Source organism: Tinamus guttatus, unplaced genomic scaffold (assembly GCF_059628265.1).
Source record: "Tinamus guttatus ecotype Peru unplaced genomic scaffold, ASM5962826v1 Tinamus_guttatus_pri_ptg000640l, whole genome shotgun sequence".
In the NCBI taxonomy this organism is placed as follows: Eukaryota; Metazoa; Chordata; class Aves; order Tinamiformes; family Tinamidae; genus Tinamus; species Tinamus guttatus.
The window spans coordinates 33,718-51,659 of record NW_028289174.1 but is presented as its reverse complement, the minus strand read 5'-3'; the positions used below and the strand labels follow the sequence as shown (position 1 = coordinate 51,659).

General features: G+C 33.6%; 1 protein-coding gene across 3 annotated transcripts in view; it reads left to right on the top strand.

The window, feature by feature from the left end:
* The window catches only part of LOC104577658 (kinesin-like protein KIF2A), a 56,604-nt gene that overhangs the window by 24,606 nt on the left and 14,056 nt on the right, over positions 1–17,942 (top strand). For all 3 annotated transcript variants that reach the window (XM_088535677.1, XM_088535676.1, XM_088535675.1), the window contains exons 5-15: positions 207–329; positions 902–1,002; positions 2,978–3,073; positions 3,727–3,781; positions 6,958–7,120; positions 10,357–10,447; positions 10,586–10,649; positions 11,041–11,132; positions 11,336–11,478; positions 12,224–12,428; positions 15,879–15,989. In XM_088535677.1, coding sequence (XP_088391803.1) covers positions 207–329; positions 902–1,002; positions 2,978–3,073; positions 3,727–3,781; positions 6,958–7,120; positions 10,357–10,447; positions 10,586–10,649; positions 11,041–11,132; positions 11,336–11,478; positions 12,224–12,428; positions 15,879–15,989 — 1,244 coding nt within the window. The remainder of the gene's footprint in view (positions 1–206; positions 330–901; positions 1,003–2,977; positions 3,074–3,726; positions 3,782–6,957; positions 7,121–10,356; positions 10,448–10,585; positions 10,650–11,040; positions 11,133–11,335; positions 11,479–12,223; positions 12,429–15,878; positions 15,990–17,942) is intronic.

Below are 17,942 nucleotides of genomic sequence, written 5' to 3'. Positions count from 1 at the left end.
GATGTAACACTATTAAAAAAGAAAAAAAAAAGTCGACATACTGAATGTCTTTATTAATAGACTTTCTGAATGTATCACTTTTTTAATGTAGTAAATTGCTGTTTTTTTGACTGGCGCTTTGTTTTTATCATAATAAAGTATTTTGCAGATGGATAGAAAATGTTGTTTTTTCATACCTATATCAGCTTTGTGTTTTTCTTTTGCAGTGGTTGCTTCTGCACGTGCACGGCCTACTCAGCTTCCTGAACAGTCTTCCTCCTCACAACAGAATGGTAGTGTTTCAGATATATCTCCAGTTCAAGCTGCAAAAAAGGAATTTGGACCCCCTTGTATGTAAATCGTGTATAAAGGATTCATTCATTCTGGGCATTACATGTACATTCTCTTGGATTATGTTGTTGTCCATAAATGACAAAAAGTCTATATATGCAGTTGTCTGTATGCTTCCTTAAGAAGCTTTTTCAGAGTGCTGTGGCTAAACAAACATTCAATTTTGTCCTAGTCATGCCAGCATTTGGAGTTTATTTTTTCTTTGTCTTTTCTTTTTTTTAAACCATGGCTGTTCTTTTTTAACTTGCTTATTTTTTTTTCTTTGAATTCAAACCAAGAGATCACATGTATTTGTCCAAATAATTTTTGAGGGTCATCTTCCTTATATTTTTGTTTGTGTAATTATTGTCTTGTCCCATGATTTTTTTTTCTAATTCAGTTATTTTATAAATTTTAGAAATTAAATTGCTGTACTAATTCTATATTAATACAGATTTGCTTGAGAAGTTAATTGATATAAATACATGGATTCTAATTATTGCTAAATTAATTAATATGATTGTTCTATTGTAAATAATAAATTTATGCAACAAACTGAAAATATTTTTGAATATTCATCATTTTCTTTAAGCACGTAGAAAATCTAATTGTGTAAAAGAGGTTGAAAAATTGCAAGAGAAACGCGAAAAACGAAGGCTACATCAGCAAGAACTTAGAGAAAAAAGAGCTCAGGTTAGTATTTTTAGCTCAGAGACAGAAAACGTACTTCAGCAAGAGAAGATGTATGCAAAATTCTTGTGCTTTTTGCAGTCTTCAATAACTTTTATGAACTGTTACAGTCTCGAAATGTTTTCATCCTATATACAAGTTTGATTTATTTATTTATTTATTTATTTATTTATTTATTGGTGCATGGTTGTATTGCTTTGGTAACTTATTTTAAATAATTTTCCCCTCTTTCTTCTTGCAGAAATCATTGCTTGTAATTTCTGTAACATCTTATCTCTCTTTTTGTAGTTATTTAAAAATCAAGTACAGGTGATAACTGTTTCTGGGGGAAGATACATTGACAAAATACAATTAAACCTTTGGCTTTTAGATAAGGTAGTTATTCTAGGTGAAGTATTACAACATTGTGATAAATTGTTCTATCTGATCCTTGAAGCTTAGTAGAAGTATTTGAGACTCAGGTTTGAATAGTGATATTTTTTCCTTAAAATCTGTCTTAGCTTTGCATCATGCAGGCAACTTGGCAAGGTGTTGTTAGAAACTTTGGTGAAAGAAATGAAGTTGCTAATCCTGTTAGAAAAATCTCTTCATATTAAATGACTTTCTGTCACAATAGTGTAAAAGCTTTAGCAAAGCTAGTAGCATAATCTTGTTGACAGGCCTCTGTATATGTGCTAGCCTCCCTAAATAGGTCCTACTAATCCACTAATGACATAAGAATTACCACGACTAAGCTGACCTAAAATGATGTGTGTGGAATTTGTGTTCTCTGATTTTTCACCCATTTAAAGAAATAGAAAACATTACTGTGTCTTTGTCTGTAAGAAACAAATATCTTCGTTTTATATATTAAATTCTTTGACATATTACATGACAGAATTTTCTTTTTTTTTCTTTCACTTCCAAGAAGACTCTCTTTGCATTTGAGTCTTTAGCTCCTGTATGAGGAAGTTTTATTTGTCTTGAGGATGTTGTTTAGCTATTCTTTCTTTTGCTTTGAGTGTTCTGTTTTTGTTGTGAAACACAGCAAAACAAAAACACTGTCCTCAAACAGGGAAGAGCTTTAACTAGATTTTGAAGAATATTAGGCAAGTACTGTATCCATAAGAAGCAGTAGCCATTTCTGTATTGTAGAGGGAAACATTTCAGCATTAATGCATTTTGTACTACTAATTTTGGTAAGTACTTTTTAGTTCACTGTAATCAGAGTGAAAAGCTTACAGGTGCAGTCAACTTCTAATTACCAAGGCACAGATTTATCTAAGATGAGGATTAACCATGTCACAGATGCAGAGATGTAAGATAGCTCTATTTCAATTTATTAACCCCCCTATTCAGTGTTGTGTGAAAGTGCCTATACCATTTCTACAAGCCGTTTTAGTTTCTACAACCAGTCCAGAAGCAGCTTTAGCTAATTTCTTGGGTGATTTGCAGGATTTTCATGTGTGGCCTCTTATTTGTCTTTTAACTATATTACTTATGGCTCCAGTTCTAGTGATGGGAAGACTTGCAATCTTGGACATAGTCTCCTATATCGTGTATCCTGGGGGTCGCCTTTATTTTTGTTGGAACTTCAAGTGTTGGAAATATTTTCCAATGCATGAGTAAGTGTAGGAATTAACTCAGGAGTTAGCTAGTAATAGGATCAACATCATTTCACAATCAGGTTGGATCCAACAGGAGTGCATTTAGAGCGGCTGGGATATTTGTACTGTATTCTGCCGTGTGTTTTGTAGTATCTCTGTTAATAGAATATATTCATTTGTCCATTGAATTGCCATATCTCATCTTAAGAAAAGAAATAAGAAGAATCGAGTGTGTAGTCTGTATGTTATTGTGCAGTAGTTCAGAAATATTGTGCAGAAATATTAAAATTTCAGCTAATGTGTATTTTTATAAGTTAATTTGGAAAATATTTAAACAAATCAATTTCAGAAAAAAAAAAGTATATTGGAACTTCTGTTGCTTACTTTCCTAGGATGTTGATGCTACAAACCCAAATTATGAAATTATGTGTATGATAAGAGATTTCAGGGGAAGTTTGGATTATAGACCACTGACAACTGCAGATCCTGTAAGTACCACAGGAACTGTGATTTTTTTTTTCCATCCCTTTGTATTTCTGATATATTTTTTTCATTTGTTAAAAGCTTGAATATACTTGTGTCTATAAAAATCATCAGTAAGCAGTTTAATATATTTTAGTTTTCTTTATATTGTGGGTTTATTTTTTCAGTAACTCAATGATACTGAAACTAGTAGGCATTGAAGTTTTATTATATGAAATTAATAATTTTTAATGAAAGAAATAGTTGAGTATAAAGATTGATATTCAGTCTTTGATTTGCAGAGAAGCTGGAAGAGCAGAATTCTTAAATTATATTGATTATCTCTATATAAATCAATATGATCCTAAGAATTTCCATTGTCAGTTTATCTACACTAATACAACTGTATTTATTTGTTATGTTCCAAGATGTACCTAGTATTCCATAGGATTCTCTACAGAATAGGCCTCTAGGTGCAAGGGAGTGTTTTTGCTCTTCATCTATGGTTTTCCCTTTTTGGATCATGTTTATTGTGCAGATACTTTTGCAAGATCAGGTGACTCATTGTCTTGTAAATGTCTCTTTTTACCTGATCATTTAATTCATTTAAAAAGTAGAGATAAAATATCGTGTAACTGGAATTAGGGTGTAATTCGCTGAAAGATTTTTTTCTTTGTAGATTGATGAACACAGGATATGCGTTTGTGTACGAAAACGACCTCTCAATAAAAAAGGTATGACCATATTTTTTTTTGCAGGGCTTTTTCTCTGAAAAGCTGCTTCTGATGATAATATTTATATTAAGAGATGTAGAAACACTGCACATGCTGAAATGTTAGATAATATGCATTACAGAATGAGAAAATTCATAGATTTATAGATAACCTAGATAGAGACTGGGTAAAAAGTTTTCACTGTTATAGATTATAGATGGGGAGCTAAGGCACAGAGAGCAGTATAATTTTTTTTCCAAGGTCATCTAAGAGGTATTTAGTTGATCTGGAAATTAATTTAACTGGAATCTCCTGACCAGTTTTATACTACTTTAGGAACAGCATTCTTTTTAAGTGCATCTTAACCACTGTTTAAATGATCTTCTGATCAGTGAGCTACCCAATGTTTTTTTTCCACACGTTTTTACACGTATCTCTATAGTTCCAAGTGGCCTTGAATCAAACATTTCAGGTATGATTAGGGTTCCTAAATAGAGGTATCTTATGACATGATAGCACCCAAGGGTATCCAAGACATCCTCCCAGGGATAGTGGATTACAGACAAATTGGAGACTTGTATCTCCTGAAGCTGCATCTTAGGGCTGGACAAGTTACCCTAGGGCATATAAAATGGCACTAAACACCCATGTTTAGATACTGGAATCAGACTCTACTAGCTTGTTTTGATATATAGGAGTATTGTTAAGATTTTCTTACTGTCTGTTCACCAGACTGGAGTTTTCATTCCAGAAAAGCATTTAGGTGTTCAACTCTTATTAAATCCCGTAAAGTTTTCCCATGAAATTCTTTACTTTCACTTGGAAATTATTAATTGCACTTTCTTCTGAACTAGAACCTGTCTGAATTCAGTAAAGTAAGGTGATTTTCTCTTTAAAAGACATTTCTTTCCCTCTCTTTTTGCTAGCTAAAGGATTCAGGATTACTGTGATTCCTGAAAAAACATAGGAGGCATTTATTATTCTTATACTGTCAGAAGTAGATATTGAGGAATACTTTAGCAAGCATATCTGAGGGGAAAGGAAAAGATAAATGGGAAATTGATTGATAGGTATTGATGATTTGGAGCCTATTATGAAAACAGTTCTAAACAGTTTGTAGGAAGATGAGTGTCTAAGTAAAAAAATGAGGTTGGCACTAAGGTAACTTTGCATTTTTAAGAATAAATTATAATGCAGAGGAATTAATGAACATGCACTTAAATTCTGAAAGTTCACAAGAAACTGTATTTCTCATTCTACGTGTTAAAATTGAAGAATTAAAAAAAGAATCAAAGATATCAGTGCTTAATCACTTGAAGAGGAAGAATACAAATATGTTGTTTCCTTTATTATTACAGTAATTACAGTAATAACATGTCAAAAACATAGAATCATAGAATGCTTAAGGTTGGAAGGGACCTCTAGAGGTCATCTAGTCCAACCCCCCTGCACACGCAGGGTCACCTAGAGCACGTGGCACAGGACTGCGTCCAAGCAGGCTTTGAAGATCTTCAGAGAAGGAGACTCCATAACCTCTCTGGGCAGCCTGTTCCAGTGCTCTGTCACCCTCGCTGTTAAGAAATTTTTCCTTAACTTCCTGTGGAACTTTTGGTGCTTCAGTTTGTGGCCATTACCTCTAGTTCTGTCCGTGGCCACCAGTGAAAAGAGGCCAGCACCATCCTCCTCACTGCCTCCCTTGAGGTGCTTATAGACACTTTTCATGTTCTGTATTTTGAAGTAATGTACAGTGTTCAAATCATCTGAAGGAAATCAGGTGTAAAAAAAATCATTTTTTGTCAGTTTTACAAACACAGAATCCTCACCAAAGTCTTTAGGTATTGTCAGCACTAATTGTTGATTGAGAAGTGTACAGGGGTTTTCAGAGACATTATTCTAAATTTTCATCAGCAAGGAACATGTTGTCACAACAAATTGCTGGAAGGAGGTAAATATCTTATTGCAAACAATCATTTAAGGAAAAAATATGTTGATTGCTTTAACTAAAATCTTTTGCTGCAGAGAATTGAGCTTCATATATCTGTTTTCAGAAGTTCTTTGTTTCTCCTCTACGATTACTGCAGAATAATTACATTTTATTTTATTACAGTACAGTTGAAATGTGATTATATAGAGGCATGAATGCATACTCCTGCTTGTGTGTAATGCCATGCAATGGTAACCATGGTACTGTTTGGTCAGTATGCTTACATATAATTTCTATCTGATTTTATAAAGTCACATCAAATTGTTGAATTGTATGCCTTAAGAAATTTTACATAGAAACACAAGTCAGGCACATTAGTGATCTGGACTATATGTACAAAGGATCTTTATTTTTGTGCATATCATGGATCAGTGAATTCTCTGTGTTTTGATGACTTGTATCTCATGCAATTAGCCGTAAATTGTAGGGCTGTGTAGTAAATATAACCTGGGAACTCAGTATTGAAATCACATCTAGATGGCTTTTGTTCATTCCCAGTGATGGGAAGCATCATTAGTTTTTTTTTTTTTTTTTTCTTCATCTTTTTCTGCTTACGAGGCAATTTTTATAAAGTATTTTGATCTGAAATATTTCTCTAGTAAAGACTTAAAATTTTAGGTTAGGTAGTAATCTACAAAGGAAAATCTCTTTTAGGACACAGGCAAGATATTTCTTTTAGAAAGCTTTGAATATTAGACTTTAAGGATTAAAAAAAAAGCTTAAAAATGTATAAAATAAAAACACAAAGAAATTAACATCCTCCTTTTTTATTTTTAAGTTTGACAGTACAAGCAGCATTAGTCTGTAGAGTTCAGTGTCTCCAGAAGAGCATTTTTTTCCTAAAAACTCAAAGCGTATGGTAGTAATCAATAGAACAGTACATGAACCACAGGGAAAAGACTCAAATCCATTGTAGAATTCATTGTATGCTATTATAGAGTATGTACCAGTCTACAATGATAGTACTGTAATTAGTGATCTAGGTTTTTCTAATCAACTTTGGAATGCTTCTAATACAACCTCATATTTAGCAGATTGCTATCTAGGTATCAGAAGCTCAGGTCCATTGCAATGTTGTTATTTGGAGGAGCTGTCTTGTCTTAGATGTTATAAGGATGTAAACAATGAAAAATGTTTTTAAAAAAAAAGTTTGCTAGTTTTATTTATATATATATATATATATATATATATAAAAATTTCACTTATGTTGTAGAGACTTTAATGAAAGACCTTGATGTAATAACAATTCCTAGTAAAGATGTTGTGATGGTACATGAACCAAAACAAAAGGTGGATTTAACAAGGTACCTAGAAAACCAAACTTTTCGTTTTGATTATGCCTTTGATGACACGGCTCCTAATGAAATGGTTTACAGGTATGTGTATATGTTTTTTTTTTTTTTTTTTTTTGTGAACCTTTTTTTCTCATTTATCTCCCCTGTCAATAACTGGGCTCATCTTGGTCATGGACTTCACTCTTTTTCTCTGTGTCATGAGATATATGCATTGCTACCTCCATACTTCCGTCTGTGTATTTTTGGTTTAACTCCATTTATACTGAATTTTCCATCTGCATCCTCATCTCCACTGATATTGAACGTATCGTAGATATAGTTCTACCTTTCCAGACTATAGTGTATAATGTTTGCCTTCTCAGCTACTGAATTTTTGAGAAGCTTCATTGGCTGTCTTTTACTTAGTTATTCAGTTATTGTATCCATGCAACACAATATTGTATCCATGTAGCAACTGCAAAAATTACTATTTTGGGTCTTCTAGAAACTCAGAACAAAAGGACAGTTCCAATTTCACAGAGCTTGCAGTTTGAATATAAGATAAAGAGAACCGATGGAAACAAATTAGTAGAGGGTAGGGAGAAAGTGTATTTCTGAGATATTCGAGCAAGTTTGGCTTTTGGAAGCAATCTAGGTGATGGAACACAAATGTACAGGGGAGATAAATTATCTTACTCAAAAAGCTGTATTTTTGTGATTTTTTTTTTTTAAAAAGACACCCCAAAGGTATTTGGATCTCTATTTTTTTCCTTTATTCCTCTGTTTTACTCTCCAGGTTGGCACAGACTAATGCACATAGTGCTTTGAAAATAGTCCACCAAGTATTGAGTTAATTTGTTTAGAACAAACTCTTTATTTGTGTGTTCCAAGTCAGTAAGTAGATAATAGTAGCAGGCAAGTATAGAAAGAATTAAAATCTTTGTACACAGCCTAAATGCTGTGAAACATTTTGTAAGGAATGTTGATTGAGGAAGGAATTTGATGCGAGATGAGCTTCATTATGTTTGAGAAGTGCTTTCCATAGCCTTAGAGAGGAATGGAAGAGAAAAATCTTATTTTTTGTTTTAATCCAATAGCTAGAAAGAGAAAGTCAATGTTGTCTCCTGATGGATGTTGGAGGCTAATGTTCTGTCTGCCCATAAGAGAAAATATGTAACAAAAGAATTATAAAAAGTCATTGAAAATTGATGTTTAATGCTTGAGAGGGGAAAGATAGCAAAAAGAAAGCCTGTTTAGTCTGTTAAAGAGTCTTCTGAAGTAAACTTCAGCAGAACTATGCCCTTGGAGATTGCTCTCTGCAATTTTTCTATCTCTAGTATCCTTTCTTTCCCAGTACAGAAAATCTGTGGGGAGACCCATCTGGCTGGTGATGTGCCTTTCGGCATTTTAACTGCTTAATAACCAATCCTTTTAATCTCCATCCTTCCTATTGTTTCTCATTTATAGTTGCAAGCACAGTGGTTTGTTTGTTTGTTTTGTTTTTGGTTTTTTGCTTACAAGTTTATAGTATTTTTGTGCTGAGTTTCCTCTGGATGGTTTTTATTGATTGCATAGTTCATGATGATACAAGAAAATACTAAAAGGCACTTGTATCCATACCGAAGGAGTAAATGTCAAGTCTGTGTAGTAGTACAGGCTTCTTTCTTCTGACATATTAGGACACAGAGATGATTATTATTTGAAGGATAATCCATTTCAAGAACTTCTGTACTACAAGGATTAAGAGCAAAATAGGAATCATAGTACACTCTCACCAGAATTCCAGGGTTACAGTGGGTGATAAGTTATTTCCATTTTCTTCAGCATGTTCCTTCAGTATGACAGTGAGAAGTGTTCTGCCCTTTTTCTTTTTTCTTTCTTTTTTTGTTACTTAAGCTGCGTTGTAAGTATGTCTGAATCCAGGAATCACAACATTGAGTTGCAAGTTTTCCTTAGTACTAAACATGAGTGTACACATGAGTTTGAACTGATATGTCTTTTGATTTAAAAACTGCAGTTTGTATTTCTGAAAGATCAATATTATAAATAAAGATTATTGATGGAAGGAAAGTTGGAATGTTTTGATTTGGTACCCTTTGGAGTTGTATAGTGCCCTAACAAACCTTTTTATAGGTCTATTTGTATTTTGCCTTATTTTAAAGTAGGTATAGTTAAGTCCATGTATTTATAAATTGCCAAAATATCTATGTTTAATTGGGTTCAAATGGATTTCATGTAGTGTGCTTTTCTTTGTGAATAGATTGCTTTAAATTTTTTTAATAAATATCAAAATTAATTAAATATCAAAAGAACCAATACCTATTTATGGGGAAATATCCTATTGAGAATAAAGGAAATAAATATTTGGAGAGGGAAAAAAAGGGAAAAACTGTGGCTCATCAGGAATCCTATGATACTTTTTAATTAAAACCAATGATTTGGTTAAACTCTAATTTTTCATAAGCCTTAGTAGCTTTCTAGGCCAGTGTTCTCCATATTATATCTGTAAGTGATCTTGTGTTTATTCTTAAATAGAATGAGACGAGGTTGTAACACCTCAGTTCTTTTCTAAATAATCATTGTTGTTTCTGTCGCAAAACATATATAGCATGTAAATATTGGGAAGAAGTTTAAAAAGAAGATTTATTGACGCTTCCTCTGTTAGAGTTAGCCTTTGCTTTTGGAGATGTTAATAAAGTAATGGTGATAAGCAGCTGGAGTAGGAGTAATAGGAGTGCATTTTTTAAGCAGAAATTAATTCTCTAAAATAGAAAAGTGATACTCTGTGATTCTCTAACATGCCAAATAATTCTGTAGGAGTCCCTGTATTTTTACTTTCTTATGAGCTAGGATGTATGTTTTCTTGGAACCTTTCTTCAGTGTATGTATGTTCTTAGAGTATTTAGAAGTGTAATGCGGTTTTGGCCAGCTGTCACCTCAAGTAAATCTTGGAAGCTGAGTTGAAAAGCAGAATTTCTGTATTGGCAAATCTTAAGTATTTATCTGTCCTACTTCCATATTTTCTAATGCTATGTTTAGGGAGCTGCAAACTCCATGTAGTAAGTAGTGCTATGTTGCATCATTAAAACAAGGATTTTTTTTCTTTGGGCTTAAGAGATATATTTTTTTTTTTTCCAAAATCAATGGGAGAGAGCTTGTAGCTTTTGCTTAATCATTTAGGATATTCTAATGGCTTCAAACTGGTAGCTTCTAGTTCAGGATTAGTTTGGAGATGTTCTGTGTGACAGTAAAATGTATAGGGGCCTTGTGGTAGTGGCATCTTAAAGCTTCTTACATACTATGGGTTTTTTTTTTTTTTTTTTCCTTTTGCATTTAAGATTTACAGCGCGACCATTAGTAGAGACGATATTTGAAAGGGGAATGGCCACATGTTTTGCATATGGGCAAACAGGCAGCGGAAAGACCCATGTAAGTATTTCTTCTACACATCAACATATTTCTTTGAATGAATAATATACACTTAACTAAATGACTTCTAATAAGTCACAAATGTGTAAGCTACAATTCTGTGATACTTGTGTATAAGTATTTTTTCTATATTTTTAGACTATGGGTGGTGACTTTTCAGGAAAGAACCAAGATTGTTCTAAAGGAATATATGCACTTGCAGGTGAGTGACTTTATTGGTCTTTTGGCAAATTAGTTGAAGTCAATAAATTTTCTACTTGCTGTTGTACAAATAAAAGGCCTTTATATTTTTGCATTACAGGTGCTTTGGTAATCATCAAAAGTAATTCTTAAATGCAAAGTCTTTGTTTTGATATATGTAGATTACTTGAAATATATAAGAAATGTAACTGATCAATAAGAGAGTTACCAATTTCAGGATCTTTATCTTGGAATGTGTTTAGTTTTATCTGCAGTGTTTTAGATTTGGTTGACTTGACCCTACAAGTTTTACTGCAAAATATGAGAGATATTGTAAAATAGGGTATTATGTAGGAATTAACCTTTACTAAGTGAAAATACATAACTAAGATTTTTTAAAAATGTATTCACAGCTCGAGATGTGTTTTTAATGCTAAAGAAGCCAAATTATAAGAAGCTAGAACTTCAAGTATATGCAACATTTTTTGAGATCTACAGTGGTAAGGTAAGTACTTGGCCTTTTCCTGAGGAAGGAGGAATTTCTTTGTTTCAAAGGATTGTGAGCATGTCGTATAAAAACTTTTTGTGCTTTCCAATCATGTCTTTGCATGGAATGCTTTGCAATATTTTGATATGGGATTTGAAATAAAAGGAGTTAAAGCTCCTTTGTTTTAACTGTTTGGTTTCTTTTCCCTCCTCTTTCCTAAGGTTTTTGACTTGTTGAACAGGAAGACAAAATTGAGAGTGTTAGAAGATGGTAAACAGCAAGTTCAAGTGGTGGGATTACAGGAACGGGAAGTCAAATGTGTTGAAGATGTTTTGAAACTTATTGAAATAGGCAACAGCTGCAGGTATTTCCCATGGCTTCCGCCAGTTTTTCATTGTAAATAAAAGAATCAGAACATCAACTTTTTTTTTTTTGAGTTTGCCTGCCTTTTGAATTAAGGTAGTTCAGAGTTGCTTTGCCTCATAGAGAGAAATAAGAACTGATTTTTCTACAGGGTATAAACTGTATGCATTTATGTAACCAGCTCACTGACCTAACTTCACATCATTAATAATCTGGAATTCTGCCCGATTCTTAGTTCTTTAGAACTAAGGCATGCCTTGATATGTAGTGACAGAGGTTAATATTTTTACTTTTACTGGTTAAAATCCAGCTTCATCATTTATAAAATCAGTCTTTCATAGACTGCTGCTTTTTCAGATAAAAAGCACAATTGGCAATTTACATGTAAGCTATCTGATAGCCTGAGATATTTGAAGATCTGATTAATTTGAAGATATTATTTGTCTTTTAAGAGAAAGGTAGAACACTATTAATCTTCCATTTCTGTTTGAAGAGATGGAAAAATAGGTATAACTATAGTATGTTCATATTACTAGGGTTGTATCTGTAGTGTTCAGAGGTATGTTAGACACTGTCAACATGTATAGGAAGACAGAGAACTTTGCCTTGGAAAAAGTAACATTCCAAGTATATTTAGTATTATATTTATATTATAATATGTATATTTAGTATATTTAACATGTGTAGTCCTTCATGTGTTCCAGCCAGTAGTCATATGTCCTTCCCTCCTTTCCTTTCCTTTGAAGGACATCTGGTCAGACTTCTGCAAATGCGCACTCATCTCGAAGCCATGCAGTGTTTCAGATTATTCTGCGAAGGAAAGGGAAATTGCATGGTAAATTTTCTCTGATTGATTTGGCTGGAAATGAAAGAGGAGCAGACACTTCCAGTGCAGATAGGCAGACACGGCTGGAAGGTGCCGAAATAAACAAGAGCCTTTTAGCACTCAAGGTAACTGAAATGTTTTGATTGTATCTGAGTAGGTGGAAGCCTTCTTTGTATAATAGCGGTGACTATTAAAATGGGTGTTCTCACAGGTTTTGCTTGTCTACATTGACTACTTGTGTGACAGGTAAAATAATGTATTGATTTTCCTCTAAATGCCTGAAAGTATGCTTGGTAATTACCTAGTAGAAACATTGCAGAAACAGTGTGCTGTCAGCTTTCATGTAGCTTAAAAACACACACACACACACACACACACACACACACACACACACTAATTGATATGAAGTCTTTTCTAATATACACCTGTAATGGGAGAAGCAATAGCTTACTTTGTTACTGAAGGTCTGAGATGCTAATTGGAAATATTCTTATTGATCTTAGTATACTAGGGTTTTTAGAACAGATTGAAATAAAATTTACTTTTAGAGCATGTTTATTTACCACTGTCAAACAATGTTTTCTAAATAATTCACTACAAGAGAAAACAACACAACGATAGAAAGAACAAATACACTAAAATAACTCTTGAAAGTGGAATCCATTTTTGGCTACTGTGTATAGCAAATCATCTCAACTGCTTTACAGATTTACATGTGTTAATCCAGAACACGAGGAAGTTAACAAAAATTATTTAAATTTTCAAATATTTTTGTCCTGTGTTTTATAAAGTTCTAAAGTGATCCAGTCTAAATAAGGCAAGTCATTTTTTTTCAGTCTCAGTTGGAGAAAGAGTAATTTTGAATGTCCCAAAATTTTTCTCTGTTATTGCTGGAGGTTTACTTAGGTTAACTTCTCTCTGCATCAGCATTTTGATCTTATATAAACAATCTAAACCCCAAATCATTGAGCCTATTCTTTTATACCCAATATAAACTTGGGAGAAGACTTGTATCTACCTATAACTAGATCTCACAAAACACCATAAAATTGTTATGTGTCATTACAGAATTCTATGACATGTTGAAAAATTGGTAGCAGTAATTACAAAATTACAGTTTGTTTTGATTTACCATCAAAATAAATCATGCAGGTAATGTTTTGTTGTCCCTGTTGCTTATTTCAAATGCGATGGAATAAAACTATTTTGGTTTTGCTTTGTTAGTTTACTTGCAGCTTTTGTACTGCCTGGTGCCTTTGGTACAGTACTCATACAACATATTTAGTTAATTTTCATGTAACTTATCTTCGTAGTAATAGTAAAAAGTTCTGCTGCATAATTATGTGGGGAAGGGGAAATAAGTCGAGGTCTTTTAGAGGTCTAAACAGCAGTAAAATAACACATATCTCTTTCTTAATGAAATCTTAATTCTCCATTTCTCATTTATTCCCAAATACATTATACAGCTTCTCCATTGGTAGTTAAGACCCTTGAAGATATTAATCATCAAGTTCAAAATGAGCTAGTTTGTTCTGAAGAGTGGTCTTTGGTGCTAACACAAGATTTGCTATTGTCATGTTAATATCAGTGTCTATGTTGAATGTTTTAACCTGTTCATATTTTTGGAATAAGAAGTTAATTCTGTAATGTCTCTACATGGAAGTAGTGTTGTCATTTTGCTACCTGGTTTTCTGAGTTGTGATGAAAAGCAAAAATAGTTAAAACTCCATTGATCTGAAAGCTGAGAGTGCCCTCCTATAATCCTCATACTCTTAAGCAAAGAATACAATTTCAATTTTTCAGAAGTGAGCAAGCTAAAATCATTACAGTAAATTAAAATATTTCAATTTGTTGGTTGCAGTATCAAAAATTAAACATGTATATTTGTTACTGATTTTAGTTTGTGATATCACTTGTTGAAAATATGTTGTCCCTTTCCTGTCTAATCTGCTTTTCTCCTTAAGTATAGTAGTGACACACAAATGAATGAAAAAAATTCAAGGAATGCACTGCCTTGCTCACCTATAAGTACTGAGTTCCTTTTAGCGTTTGCATTTGAAATTCACATTCAAGAAGTTTCAGTATTTCAGTTTCTGAGCTCTGTCTGTTCTATAAAATTCAGCTAGGGAGTTTCTAAATAATCACTTTAGCAAAACCCGCCTGGACGCCACCCTGTGCCACGTGCTCTGGGTGTCCCTGCTGGAGCAGGGGGTTGGACTAGATGATCTCCAGAGGTCCCTTCCAACCTCAACCATTCTGTGAGTCTGTGAGTTTAAGCCTACTTGCCCTTGTTTGTTCTATTCTGTATCATTGCATTTTCACTCTGCGCCCTTTTTAGTTCTGTTTTATGCTGTTTCACAGTTGCAGTGCTTTTCTTGGATTATCAGTCTGCAGTTTCTAGCCTGGCTTTTGCAAGAAGCTGTTTCTAGGGAATTTCAAAAAGCCACAAGGATACATTTGCAATTGAAGGAGTAGCTGAACTGTTTTAGAACTGTATGTGTAGCACTAAAGCGTTCCATCCATGAGTCCTCCTAAAATCAGAGCTAATTTCAACAGCCCTTGATGTACAGCTGTAAAAAATTCAAAGACACTCTGTATGTAGACTTCTGTTGAAACTGTACCAAGGAAACCATAAATAGGAAGAGATGTGTGGATAAAAAGTATTAAGGCAAAGCCAGGAACAAGAATTAATGACCAAAATATGACAGTAATGACAACAACAAAATAGAAATTTCATTTTAAACCCTTTTTGTGTGTAAAAGTAATTTATTTTGCCCATTGGTACTAGATCTAAAGTCAGCTAATAAATGCGATGTTTAAATTAATATAATCTTGCTTTATACTGTTGTACTTAGCTGTTCTATAGTAATTGTGTAATATTTACTTCTGTGCAGTATTTCTCACTGGAACTCTGCAACCAATTGCAAATATTAGTTTAGCCTCATACTCTAGTTGTGAGTGGAAGAGGATGCATTATTTCAAATTTTTAACTTTACCAGTATCTTGAAACATGGAATGACTTATGTTTTCAGGTGTATTTTTACTTTGAGTGTATGAATATGGAGCTACACTAACTATTTTTGTGGATTAGGGAAGCATTCAGAAAGTTTATGCACCAGTGTTTTCTTCTGAGCTGTAAAGAAAGCCAGTGGTAGAGCCAGGAATCAAAGCTACTGCTTTTAATTGATAGTGTTAATACATCTCAGTGACTCCTCCTCTTCTGTTGGTGGAGGCTGTACACCATTCAGGCTTTTGCAGCTGATAATCAGAAATTATTGTTGGTCTGCAGATTTACCATCAGCACTGATTTTTTTTTTCTTGTGGTTTGTTAGATATAATAAGCGTAAACATTTTGGCTGAGATTTAGAAAATTTTTGGTGTACTAAGTTATGTATGGGTTCCTAGTTTTCCACCAAACATAACGAGAGAGAAAAGCCTAACACTTCCTGAATCCAAGCTTTAGTGGTAAATTTGTACATCCAGAGTTTGTATTTTATGAATTCAAGTTGCATCTGTAGTATTTATGTTTTCCTTTGTGATGAGGTGAATAACCACGAACTTATTTGTTCTTTCAGGAGTGCATTAGAGCCTTAGGCCGAAATAAAGCTCACACACCATTCAGAGCAAGTAAACTTACTCAGGTACTAAGAGATTCATTCATAGGAGAGAACTCCCGTACCTGTATGGTAAGTCTGTGTTGTTTTTTGGAGGTTTTTTTGTTTGTTTGTTTGTTTTGAAAGATGTCCTAATTTTATTAGAGTTTTCAGCTGAAATTTGGGAAAGGCTGAGTAAACTGGATGTATGCTGGTGAGAGTACAGTCCTTAAATGACAGGCAAATTTAGAGTTGGCATCAAAGGCATCAGGATATGCTAAAGGCTGTTGAGGCAGGGAGTAGTTGGAACAGATGGGATGAATAGTTGTATATATGTGTATTTGCATCAGTATGAAAAGCAAAATTCTCTCAGGTGGTCGAAAGGACAGATAAAAAACACTCGCTTTCAAGTGGCTTTATTTGTACATTCTTAATATTACTTCTTATGGAAGTGCAAACTCTGTGGTGGACAGCAACTGTTGGACTGTTTGCATTTGTTACCTTTTACAGATTTCTTGGAATTAGTCTAGGAGCCACAGATATTTGCAGACCATAGCTTGAAAACCACTGAGTTAGGACAGCCTAATCTTCTATTTAGCTATTAAGTATAGTCCTAGTTTGAAAGTGGTGGTAAAATAGCATTTTTTTTTATTCATCTTTTATTCTCTGTCAGTACTGTGGATGGTGGTCCTTCAGTTTTCACATGAAAATATAGGATTGTTTTCTTTCCATTGTGAGAAGGCTCTACAAATGCTATACTGGATCAGAAAGCTAAACTACGCATGTATCTGCACTACTGAAAAGGATATGGACAGTTAGCCTTTCTGGAAATACTCTCTGTATATACAAGTATCAACACTTGAGAATGATTTACAAGTTCTCACCATTACCCCTTCTAACAAAATGTCTCTGTTTTAGTGAAGCTTTTTTATTTTATTTAATTATTACTCCTCTTAGTTGTCATAACATTTGTCCTGCTTAAATGCATTAAGAGAGTCATCAAGAATAATCTGTGGTCAGTTCTCCTGGTGTTTAGTTCCAAATAAAGCTTATTTTCCTGAATAGTGTATTCAATGTAGTACTGAATCACAGGGGAAAAAATGCTTCTGAAAGTGAGTGGAAATAGAATTGAATTATTTTTAATTTTCTCACCCTGTAATCACTTTATAGTTAAGAAAATCATTTCATTTTGAGGCATTACTTTTCTTCCTATTATTTTTCAATGGAGTTTTGTGAAAATAGGACCATTTGTGGTGTTCTGCTTTTAATGTGTAAATTCAATCTTTATCAAGAGTGTTCTTAGTGAAGTTTCTTCCTCAAGGTACTGATTTGGGAAAAACTACTTGGTTGATTACATTTTATGCTGAATTATGGTTGAAAGTCAGGAAGAAGGAAAGGATGGAAAGAAAAGGAGTGAAGGAAAGAAAAGAAACCCAGTGTACATTTTTACGATAAATTGAGCTCTCCCTTTTGCGGCCTCTTGTTTTTTCCTGCAATACAGATGGAGAAAGAAGCTCACTGTCTAGAGGTTTCTGAGCATATGTTGGACTGAGGGAAAGGTAGGAGAGGCCTTGGAGGAGAATCATCTCCAATCTTCTCTGGTTCCCTGGAAGGGGGCCAGGATTTCTCCCCTCCAGTGGTCATGTGTGGGGAATAGTGGATCCTCATCATTACTAGGAGCTTCATCCATCTTCTGTTTCTTCCTTTGGCCCCTTTTATCCAGATAATTTATTTATCCTTCCATTGCAGTATTTGCGGTTTGTCATGGCGTGACTGGTGTTTAGGTGTGTTTGTATAATATTTATATATATTTGTATAATATGCTGGCAAAAAGTTATAGTATTTTATTGAATTAAAGAGTATTTATCCAGCAGGTATGCTGATTGCTTGTTTGCAGCAGAGTCATTTAATTAATTATAGTATTAGGAGCTTCTAAAAATGCAAACTAGCTTAATAATGAGGAGTTTTCTTGCAGATCACTGCTATATTCTCAGAATAGTATCTACTTTACAGGGAAAATTACAGTATAGAAGAATTTTTACAGGT